Consider the following 12,414-nt stretch of genomic DNA (forward strand, 5'->3'; position numbering starts at 1 on the left):
ATGAGCTAAATATTTTATTTTATAATTAAGAAAAAACAATAAGGGAGGAATGATAATTTATGGATCAAGAGAAAGGCCACATACTCGAAGTTAAATGACTTTGGATATAATGGTGTGCAACCATTGAAAATCATCTACCTTGTACTGGGTTAGACATAACATAGTTAAGTCAACCAAAAGTAAGAATTACAATTATAATTAACAGCATCATTATTCTGGTGAGTTACTATTTTTAGAGATCTTCATTATTTTAATATAATAAAAGTAGGGCTAACGTACAAGAGTAGGACTGAACTATGAATCTGTTGGAAAGATGCTCTTTAACTGTACATTCATCATTTAACTCAATCAGTAATGGATGTGATGCTAGTACCACATTTAACACACAACCAGCTGAGGGACATCCTACAAAATAAGTGACCAGCTCTCAAGGTCGTGAAAGACAATGAAAGACTGAGGAACTGTCAGAGACTGGAGAAGACTATGGAAACTAACCCACTAAACGCAATGTGGAATCCCGAGTTAGATCCTGGAACAGAAAAAGGACATAATGAAAAAACTGGTGAAATCCAAATAAAGTCTGTAGTTTAGTTAGTAGCAATGGAACCACGTTAATTTAGTTTTGGTAGCTGTACTATGGTTATTTAAGATCTAACATCAGGGGCTTCCCTGGTGGCACAGTGGTTGAGAATCCGCCTGCCAATGTAGGGGACACGGGTTTGATCCCTGGTCCGGGAAGATCCCACATGCCCCAGAGCAACTAAGCCCGTGTGCCACAACTACTGAGCCTGCATTCTAGAGTCTGTGAGCCACAACTACTGAGCCCACGTGCTGCAACTACTGAAGCCCATGCGCCTAGAGCTCACGTTCCACAACGAGAGAAGCCACCACAATGAGAAGCCCGCTCACTGCAACGAAGAGTAGCCCCCGCTCGCCGCAACTAGAGAAAGCCTGCGCGCAGCAACGAAGACCCAATGCAGCCAAAATAAAATAAAATAAAATAAAAAGATCTAACATCAGAGGAAGCTGGTGAAGGGTATACAGGAACTTTCTGAACTATTTTTTATGGAACCTCTGTAAGCCTGAATTTACCTCAATATTAAAAGTTTAAAAATTAATTTTATCTGTATCTTTTCCCTTATTTTTAATGTAGTTACTAGGAAATTAAAAATGACATACATGGCTCACATTATATTTCTATTGGACAACACTGACCTAGTGAAGGTTTTAAATTCTTTTCTACATCATCACATGTGACAGATATGACACTCCATGATTTTGTGATAAGCCTTCTCAAAGGAGGTGTCCCTATTCTCCTTCCCTGCTTAAAAATCACTGTAGTTGAGTCACGTGTTATAACAGAGATAGTCCCACTACTCAGAATCTTCTAAAAACTGTAAATCTTACCAATAAGATTGAGTGATGAATTTTCTGCTTTTTCAAATGCAACTTGACTGTTTCCAACAACCAGTCCTACTTCAATCTGTATAGAAAGACAGTAATTAGTAGTTAGTCTAATAGCAGACTTCTGGACTTCTCAAAGCAACGCAGAAAACAGGGGAAATGAGGTCTCTCTGAGCAAAGTAAATCTTCCAAACTATCAGCTAAGTTACATTTATTTCTGTCATAACTACCTTCTATTATTCCTATTTTATTTCAACACATATATTTTTGATAACACCTGTCTTATTATTTATTTACAATAAATATCACTTGCATTCAACCAGAATTACAAGTATATATACAAATTTCAAGTTACTATTAGATCTGCAAATAAGTATATTTTACACTATATTTTAATAAATATGCTGGCTAGAAAAGCAATTTTTTCCCCTACTATCTTAAAAGAAAGAGCGCATAATATAAAACAAATCACTGAGGGAGAGAATGGCTAGGAAAATTATATTAACTTGCATAATGCACATCATAAAGATTATTAAAAATAAAACATACCTTTTGTCTTTTACCTGTCGCAGGCTCTCCCTTCAGGATGCTAGGATCCATGGCTTCAATGTCTTTTACCAGTAAGCCAAAAAGCTTTTCATTGAAGCTAAACACAAGCTATGTAGAAAAGAAGTAAGAGGAGAAAAATCACTTCATGATTCAATGGCTTGATTCTCACATCATCATCAATGTTTTCCAAATGCAGGCAAGCAGCTTTCTCTTGTATATCACCATGAGCAAACTACCCACATAACCAATGAGAGGTAACCACTGGCTACCATAACCAACTAACATTTATTGAGTATCTGCTGTGTGCCAAACAAACATTACAGGAGGTTGTGTAACTAATACTCACAAAGTCTCTTGCAAACAGAAAGTATTCCTCAGTTTTACTAGGAAGGAAGCTGAGATCCAGAGAGGGGCTAAACAATGGGACCTAGAGTCACAGTAAACGACAGTGCCAGGATGCAAGCCTGGGTGTGTGACTCTAAAATAATGCTTTTCTACAACCAATACAAAGTGCCTGCCATTCGAGTGCAGAGACAGCTTCTGAATGGTCATTCATTCACCAAATACTTATTGAGTACCTTCTACAAGCTAGGCCCTCTTCTAGGTACCAGCATACAACAAAAATATAATAAACAAAGCTGACTGTCAATCCTGCCACTACTAATTACTACGAATGAGAATAAATACTAAGAAAAATGATTTGAAGTAAGATGTTTACTTCTTCTCTGTATTATGGAGGATTTTGTTTCATGGGTTTATAGACATCTGCATGTTACTGGGTTTTACATTATTACAAATACCAAAGTATTTTCTATTAAAATACAAAAGCTAAAGGAGAAGGTAAAAACAATGAAGTCTAGTCAGGCAATTTGAGCACAACTATCAGTCAGAAAGTGTAGGAATCCAGAAGGACTATGGTAAAGCCCCCAAAACAATGGACAGGTAAATCAACAAATTATCAGCTAATCTCTGCCATCCTGCGGAGCCTCCTCAATCCATCTAATCCAAAGTAGCAGCCCAGTGGCTCTCTAGTGCATCATCCCATTTTACTGACATCAAAGTACTAAACAGTACGTGGCATTTCTTATTTTCTGTCTTTCCCAACTAGAAAGTAAGCTCTATGAGGGTAGGAATTCTGTTTATTTTGTTCACTGCAGATCCACAGGGATACTAAAATAGTATGTATTGAACACATACTAGGTGTTCAATAAGCATTTAATTAACTAATTGATCAACTGACTAATAGGTTCTTGTCTCAGCTACAACCCTGGCTGAGAAGGTCATGGACCTTCGCTGGATCTAAATAAAATTCCTCATTTGCAAAATGAGGTTAGACAAGATAACCTCTGAGATTCATTCCAATTCTAGTACTTTTAAAAACAATAATAAATGCTCTACATCCTTTTCCTGTCTACCATTAATTGAGTTTACACTTGTAAAAGTTTGATATTATGATGTATGGTGTATGTATGTATGTACTCTCAAATCATTAGAGTCTCATTTCTCCAGCTAATGACACTCCATTCACTCCCACAGGTCTTTCCTTCTACCACTTCTCTCATTCCCCATCTTACAGACCTTCCCATGTGAGAGACGCAGAGACAGTCTACGTAACTTGTTACAGATCAGAATTCTATAAGCTGGGATTCTCAAACTTTTTGGTCTCAGGATCCTTTTATATATAAGCCTAAACATTTTTGAGGACCCCCAAAATTTTGTTTATATGGATTATATCTCTTGATAGTCACTGTATTAGAAATTAGAACAAGAAACTTATTTTTCAAAAAACAATTAAGTACATTATGTGTTAATAACATATTTTTAATTTGTTTAAAAAAATCCCTCCATTTTCCAAAATAAAAAATATAAATGGGAAGAGTGGCACTGTGACATTTTCGCAAATCTCTTTAATTTCTTGCTTAATGGAAGACTGATGGACACTCATGTCTGCTTCAGCAGTCAGTGTGCTATGCTATACCCATCACACAGTCTACAACACTCCACTGTAGACTTGTGAGAGAATAATAGGAAAAGGGCACGTAATGTCTTGATATTATTATGAAAATAGTTTTGACTTCACAAACCCCTTGAAAGGGCCTCAGGGACCCCCATAGGTCTCTGGACCACAGTTTGAGAACAGCTGCTACGGAGCTATGGGAGGAGGAAGGAATTAGGAATGATTAAGAAAAGTCATAGAAAACGAGACAAATGTAATGGTGAGGTCAAAAGAGCAATGATTATTTATGTGTACAAAGAGCAATTTATGAACTCATACATTTTTTTAACTAAAATTTTAAAAGAACAGAATTTCTTCCTAGGAGGTTAAACAATATGATATTAACTGAAGTCCAAAAATAGGGAGCAATGTAAATATCATTTTCAAGAAAAGAAAATCTGGGTTTCAAAAGCTCCATGAAAAAAAGTAAGTATATATATATATACACATATACATATACACACACACACACACACACACACAATTTTCTTAAGATTCTCAAAGAAGTTCATAACCAAAAAAGTTAAGAATTACTTTTCTACAGAAATATATCAGTAAAAGAGAACGACATCCAGAGACAAATGTTCCACAATAAGAAGAAATTTGAGACATGTATGTCTATAGTATTTCCAAATTTACAGAAGGAAAAGCTGCTGTAATTATATATGACACTGTAACCTAAAAGCTACTTTAGAATTTTCCTGAACAGACTGCTAGAGGTTCAGCAAACATATTTCCCTCACTTTTTATCATTCATCTTAGATATAGCTGTTCACATGCAAAGCTCCTCTCAGTTTTTAAAAAACAGAATTAATTTTCCACAACTGCAGAGATTAGAATGTCTAGAAATGAAAGAAATGAAAGAAAATTTAAAACTACCTGTTGTCCCACTGAGAATGCCTGGTTGTTGAACTGCTGAATAAATTCTGCGGCCATCTTGTCAGTATCATAAGGGTTAGAGTCAATACTTTTTTTCTGCAGGAAATCAATCTCGATGGTCATTGTGCCAATACATTGTTTGGCTTTGTCAAATGTATATAAGAACACTAGAGAAAAAAAGAAGCATTTTTTAAATCACAGAGACACCAAATACTTGCTGTGCTTCAAGTAACTAAAAGTTTCATATAAATGAATTATAACAGAACTTGACCAAAAGGGGATTTTACATGGCCTTCATTGGAGAGACACATAAGCACAGATTTTTTTAAAATGACAATAACCACTAGAGATGTTCTTCCCTCTGACTTAATCAGAACATACTGAACAGCACTCTCCTATACTTCTACCCCTCACCTGACTCTTCTAGGGAAATCACAGCCCTCCCTACGCAGCCTCTGCATCTTCCTCCTTCTCATTAAACAAAGGACAAAATGACAGTGGGAAGTCCCAGTGGAGTTGGCATAACATACTGTTTCCAAACAAGATTTTTGTTTGACACAAGAAAGAGCTAAGGTGAGAGGTGTGTGAGCTCTTTTGCCCTAACAAATTAGAATGTAGGACACACACACACACAAAAACCTTGAGAAAAAAAAAATGTTTACTAGAGGGATTTCCTCCAGAGCAACAGAGTGTAACATTTCTTTTTTTAATACTACAGAAATATTTACTGAGCACCTATGATATGCAGGGAACTACAGTAAGTTCTACATGTATAACAGGACAAAGGCCAGGTTTTTAGCTCTTCTTTGTATTAACAGCACCCAACAGTGTCTGTAGGATGCTTAATATATTCATGAGCTGTTTAAATGAAACAACAGCAGCAAAATACCTATCGTCTCCATGCTAAAAACAAAGGAGGCAAGACAAAGGGACTTTGGAGTCTGTGTGCTTCAACAGAGTCTGTTAGTAACTAAAAGACTCTCTGTGCCTTGATTTGTCAGTAAAATAAGACTGCCTAGATAAATCTTTATGGTCCTTTCATACTCAATTTCTGTTCTAAACTTATCTCTTATAGTCTAGCCACTTGAAGAATGTAAAAGGATTTTCTGTAAATCCTCTGAATGAAATTGCTTGAGTAATCATATTTTTATATTTTGGTTTGCCATAATAAAGGAGACACACATATTTTAAAGATAAACATTTCAAAAGCAAAATAACAAAGAAAGCCAGGGTGAGGGTTGGGAAATTCACCGAAGATTGAAGAATAAGTTCAAATCTCAGCTGAAAGTTTCAGAATACTCTCTGACCTCCACTTCTGGGTGTTTTGTTCTTTAACATTTCCTAGAAAGTACAGGTTACATTCTGAGTAACTTTCACAAGCAAGAGAGCTTAGTTGTTTCCCAAATAATGAAGATATTTATGGGATGAAATAATGTGAAAAGGAATAAGGTGATTCAGCAATTCCATTTCTGAGTGTCTATCCCAGAAAGACTCTTGAACATTTGTCTAAAAAGAGATTTATAGGGCTTCCCTGGTGGCGCAATGGTTAAGAGTCCGCCTGCCAATGCAGGGGACACGGGTTCATGCCCCGGTCCAGGAGGATCCCACATGCCGCGGAGCGGCTGGGCCCATGAGCCATGGCCGCTGAGCCTGCACGTCTGGAACCTGTGCTCCGCAATGGGAGAGGCCACAACAGTGGCCCGCGTACCGCAAAAAAAAAAAAGAGAGATTTATAGGGAGGTTCACTGCAGCATTATTGCTAATAGTCAAACACTTAAAAAATGCTGATCAGTAGGGAAATGATTAATAAAATGTGGCATATTCATAACGTGGAATAATGTATAGCAATTAAAATTAAAACTTGATGTATATTTAATAAACACAGATGGTCCATTAAAACATAATATTGAGTGAAAAAAGTACACTTCAGAAAGATGTGCACAATATAATACCATTTTGTGCATTAAAGACTCCAAAACAATTCCATAATGTCATAATGCATATATATGTATGCATATATATACATATATGCATTTATACATGTGTATATATACATGTGTACATCATCCTTATATCAAGAACTTTGAATAAGTGTATTAAAATATCATCATCACTGACTATAGTTTTCAAATGCATTTTAATTTAAGGTCAATGTTCCTAAACAGAAAAGACCAAGCTGTTATAATTTCAAATGCTAGAACAGTACCATGGACAGTTTCATAGGCAGCACCATGGCCAGCACCATCATCGGCCCCAAAGGGACAGATGCCCTGAAGGTTTCAACCAGAAGCAAAGGGCCAGAAGGTTGAGAATGTTTTCTTATTTTATGATTAATAGCATTTTAATGTCAGACTAATAAAAAATATTTTTATAAACAAAAGAATTATAGCCAATGCTTTGAATAAACAGACATTACAAAGACAGGTAATGGGCAAAAAACATGTGCTAATTGAACATCAGTATGCAGTACTTAAAATATGGCATTTCCAGATGGAAAGAAGACAATGATTCTTCTAAGAAGATTTAGTCTGAGGACTAAAATCATTGACTTGACTAAAAAAATGTCTCCTTGCAGACAGAACTCCTGTTCAGAATCTCTGAATTAGCACTCCCCTTCATACCAAAACTTCCTACCCTTTCTTTGCCTACATCTCTACTTACACTGAACCAGCTTTCTATCTTTATGCTATATCATGACATCACTCAGGGCCCCAAATCCTTCCTTGCCTCATGCTTACTCCACCTTAGTCCCACCTGAACACTTAGTTTTATAATTTTGCCCATTAGGTCTGTTTGAGTTGCCTTTTAAAGAACTGACTTTACAATCAAGATAAGCATTTCTGGTAGCAGGAGAATGCTTTAAACACAATTCAGGCCACAAAACACATTTCTCATTTCATCTTGAATTTTCACTTCTTCACAACAGAATTTATCTGCATTAAAAGTTAAATTTACGCACACTCCACCCTATATTTAGAAAAGTTTAAGGAAATTAGAAACCTAAGCTACTTACACACCCATTTCCTCATTAGATTTAACAAGTATTCATTTTTATTTCTGCCACTGTCCACAAATAGGGAACCCTGGCTTCAGGAACTGACCTACTTCCCTTTGGCACCAAACTCCTCCACTGTCTCAGCTTCACACTATGCTTCAGGTGAGGCAGTGATAGTTAAGGGAATTACTTATGTCAGTGTTTCCAAAAATGTGGCTGATAAGAGCTACTTAAGGGTGATTGTTAAAAACACAGATTCATGGGGCTTCCCTGGTGGCGCAGTGGTTGAGAGTCTGCCTGCCGATGCAGGGGACGCGGGTTCGTGCCCCGGTCCAGGAAGATCCCACATGCCGCGGAGCGGCTGGGCCTGTGAGCCATGGCCGCTGAGCCTGCGCATCCAAAGCCTGTGCTCCTCAATGGGAGAGGCCACAACAGTGAGAGGCCCCCGTACCGCAAAAAAAAAACAACACAGATTCATGAATCAGACTTCCCAAGGGAGGGGCCTGGGAATCTTTTTCTTTTTTATAAAACAAACTCCCCAGGTGTTTCTCTGAGGTAAGTTTAGAAAGCACTAATTATGCAACTACCAGCTACCTATATCTAAAGTAATTTCCTTTATTTTCACCCCAAGTCAAAAAATTTTCTCTCTCATCCTACTTCCACAAAGGCCAAATAAAGATATTCCCAATATTTAAGTTCCCTCTAACTCAGAAAAAAAAAAAGAATAAGTTGAAATGTTCCTAAATGAGGAACAAGATATTCTCTCCTTCCACTTTACCAACTTCTCTTCTCAGGCATCTCGACTACAGACAGACTAACCTCGTAATGTGTTCCAAGCAACTGCTTTCAGTATTTGTTTTCTTTCAACCAGTTTAAAGTTAATGTATCTTTGAATATCTTCAAAAGCATTGGATCTAGAGGATCTGAATGTGAATCTGAACATTCCCACACATCTTCCTAAAACCCCGTGGAAACAAAAAGGTGAACAAATAACGCTACATACGTCCATACCTTCAGCATTACTTGGAGACAGAGAATACCATGAAACTCAAATTACTTGAAAGTAGAGAAATATGTAACAAAATTAGACAGAGCTCCCATTGAGGAAATAAAGGAGAAGGGAGAGCACTACATAGAGAAAATATAGACAAAATCACCCCTCGAAAGAGAAAGTCCAACACCAAAAGCCAAAACACTACACACAGGTTTGGGACTTGGTAGTCCATGACTCCAGGTACAGGGAAAGGACCTGAAAGTAAGTAGGACTGGAAGTGGCAGCATCAAAGAACCACTGGAAAGAATCAGATAAATAGAGAAGGGATGGTGTCCTTTGAGATGTGGCAATGAAGGGAAGAAGGCAGTAAGAGAGGAAAATTAAGGATCATGCAGAAACCAAAGAGAAATAAGCTATGCCAACCAACCTCTCTACCTCCCCCTCCACCTCACCATTATTCCTTATTAAAGAAACTGCACTTCTCTGCACTAACAGAAAAGAATGCTCTTGCACTAGTAATTTTGTCTACAAATCATGTGAAACAGAAAAAAATAACTCCACAAAGTTACTGTAAAGAAAATATAATAACAAAATATTGTAGCATTTCAGCTCATGAAGCATCTTCCCTAAAAAGATCAACTATGAAATAGAAAATGTATGTAACATTTTAAACTAAATTAAGTATCCTCAAATAAGTATTCAGACATATAACAAAACACCTAAAATCAGAAGATTAAAAACTAAGACCAGAAATAGACAAATAAAAGAAATGCAATGACAGTTTATCAAACACAGGAAAGAAATTGAGGAAAAAGACAAACTACTCAGAAGTGAATAATAAATTACAAAGTGCCCATGGGAGAACAGATTCAAATTAATATTTAATAAGAGGCAGTGAATAAAGACAGGAAAATAACCAAGGTAGTAAAAATAAGGCAAAGAAAGAATTTGCAAAGAACAGAGAGAAAGTAGTTGAAATGGAAGACAGGCTGATAAGGCCTAAAATACATTTATAATTGGAGCTCCTGAGAAGAAAATCAAAACAACTGGGCCAGAACTAACACTTAAAACCATAATCTAAGAAAATTTTCTGGAAATAGAGAAAACTTAAATCTACATATTGAAACAAAGCATTGTATACCTGGGTTGTTGATCCTAAATGACCAATTCCAAGAAATATCCCAATTAAGGATATTAGAATTTAAAGACAGAAAAACCCTCAGCGTTCCCAGGCAGAAAAATCAAATTCCTTATAAAGATAAGAAATTTAGACTGGCATCAGCCTTCTCAAGAGTTTCATACAAAGCAAAGCAATGCGATGCACTATTTTCAAGAAATTCAAGGGAAGAAAACAAGCCAAGAATTTTATATCCAGCCAAGCTGTCCTTAAGATATCAAAGGTATAAAAAAATTAGTTTGAATATTCAAGAACTTAGGAAACACTGTACACATTTATACTTCCTGGAGGGATCTACTCAATTTATCCAACTAAGTAGAAACTGGCAAAAGGACTGATCATGATCATTTAAGAGATTTAATTGCAGAGTTAAGGCTAAAACAAGTGTGGGGTCGTACGTGGAAGAACAGCATGAAAATACCATGCTCTTATAGACAGAAATCAACTAGCATGGTTGCTATAATTAGTGATACTGTACTGCATATTTGAATGTTGCTAAAAGAGTAGATCGTACAAGTTCTCAACACAAGAAAAAAAAGCTGTAACTATGTAAGGTGACAGATGTTAACTAGACTTATTGTGGTAAGCATTTCACAATGTATACAAAATATCAAATCATTATGTTGTATACCTGAACTAATATAATGTTATATGTCGATTATATTTCAATTTTTAAAAATTTGCTTCTTCCAGTAAAAAAAAAAAAAAGAGAAGACTTAAAACTTGAAAAAAAAGAAAACAATTAACAAAATGGGAGGAGAAAGGGGAAGGCAGAATATTACAGTTAACTGTTGTATAGGTAATAGATGAGAGTCAAAGGATATCATTTAGAACGGACAGGACAGTTTTTTGAAAAGGTTAAGTAAGGAAAAAAAGAGGAAATACTAAGGGCACTACGAGAGGTATAAATGCAGATGTAATCACTAAAACAAAAATGTAAACATTCCTAAATACCAAAATAAATTTTAAAAAATAGCAAAGAGGTTGGTTCAAGATGGCGGAGTAGAAGAACATGTTCTCACTCCCTCTTCCGAGAACACGAGAATCACAACTAACTGCTGAAAAATCATTCACAGGAAGACAGTGGAACTCACCAAAATAGATACCCCACATGCAAAGACAAAGAAGAAGTCACAATGAGACGATAGGAGGGGTGTTATCACAATAAAATTAAATCCCATAACTGTTGGGTGGGTGACTCAAAAACTGGAGAACACTTATACCACAGAAGTCCAGCCACCGAAGTGATGGTTCTGAGCCACACAACAGGCTTCACAACCTGGGGGTTTGGCAACAGGAGGAGGAATTCCTAGAGAATCAGACTCTGAAGGCTAGTGGGATTTGACTGCAGGACTTCGGCAGGACTCGGGGAAACACACACTCCACTCTTAGAGGGCACAAACTAGTGTGCACCTCGGGACCCAGGGGAAGGAGCAGTGACCTCATAGGAGAAAGAACCAGACCTAACTGCTAGTGTTGGAGGGTCTCCTGCAGAGGCGGGGGGCAGCTGTGGCTCACCGTGAGGACAAGGACACTGGAAGCAGAAGTTCTGGGAAGTACTCTTTGGCGTGAGCCCTCCCAGAGTCTGCCATTAGCCCCACCAAAGAGCCCTGGTAGGTTCCAGTCTTGGGTCGCCTCAGGCCAAACAACCAACAGGGAGGGAACCCAGCCCCAACCATCAGCAGACAAGCGGATTAAGGTTTTACTGAGCTCTGCCCACCAGAGCAACACCCAGCTCTACCCACCACCAGTCCCTCCCATCAGGAAACTTCCACAAGCCTCTTAGATAGCCTCATCCACCAGAGGGCAGACAGCAGAAGCAAGAACTACAATCCTGCAGGCGGTGGAACAAAAACCACATTCACAGAAAGATAAACAAGATGAAAAGGCAGAGGGCTATGTACCAGATGAAGGAACAAGATAAAACCCCAGGAAAAGAATTCAGAATAATGATAGTGAAGATGATCCAGGACCTCAGGAAAAGAATGGCGGCAAAGATTGAGAAGATACAAGAAATGTTTAACAAAGACCTAGAAGAATTACAGAACAAACAAACAGAGATGAACAATACAATAACTGAAATGAAAACTACACTAGAAGGAATCAATAGCAGAATAACTGAGGCAGAAGAATGGATAAGTGACCTGGAAGACAGAATGGTGGAATTCATTGCTGCGGAACAGAATAAAGAAAAAAGAATGGAAAGAAATAAAGACAGCCTAAGAGACCTCTGGGACAACATTAAACACAACAACATTCGCATTATAGGGGTCCCAGAAGGAGAAGAGAGAGAGAAAGGACCGGAGAAAATATTTGAAGAGATTATAGTCGAAAAATTCCCTAACATGGGAAAGGAAATAGCCACCCAAGTCCAGGAAGCACAGAGAGTCCCAGGCAGGAAAAACCCAAAGAGAAACACA

At 37.4% G+C, this 12,414-nt stretch overlaps 1 protein-coding gene across 4 annotated transcripts in view; it reads right to left on the reverse strand.

The window, feature by feature from the left end:
• The window catches only part of NSF (N-ethylmaleimide sensitive factor, vesicle fusing ATPase), a 157,106-nt gene that overhangs the window by 107,478 nt on the left and 37,214 nt on the right, over positions 1-12,414 (reverse strand). For 3 of the 4 annotated variants that reach the window (XM_022589013.2, XM_089901362.1, XM_022589014.2), the window contains 3 exons: positions 4,829-4,995; positions 1,954-2,061; positions 1,408-1,483 (listed from right to left, as the gene is read on the reverse strand). In XM_022589013.2, the coding sequence (XP_022444721.1) occupies positions 1,408-1,483; positions 1,954-2,061; positions 4,829-4,995 (351 nt within the window). Of the gene's footprint in view, positions 1-1,407; positions 1,484-1,953; positions 2,062-4,828; positions 4,996-6,079; positions 6,151-12,414 lie in introns of those variants that run through there. The other variant, XM_089901363.1, reaches the window with a different exon arrangement.

Source organism: Delphinapterus leucas, chromosome 19 (genome assembly GCF_059928025.1).
Source record: "Delphinapterus leucas isolate spDelLeu-1000000601 "Yukka" chromosome 19, BTC_Dleu_Yukka2, whole genome shotgun sequence".
NCBI lineage: Eukaryota > Metazoa > Chordata > Mammalia > Artiodactyla > Monodontidae > Delphinapterus > Delphinapterus leucas.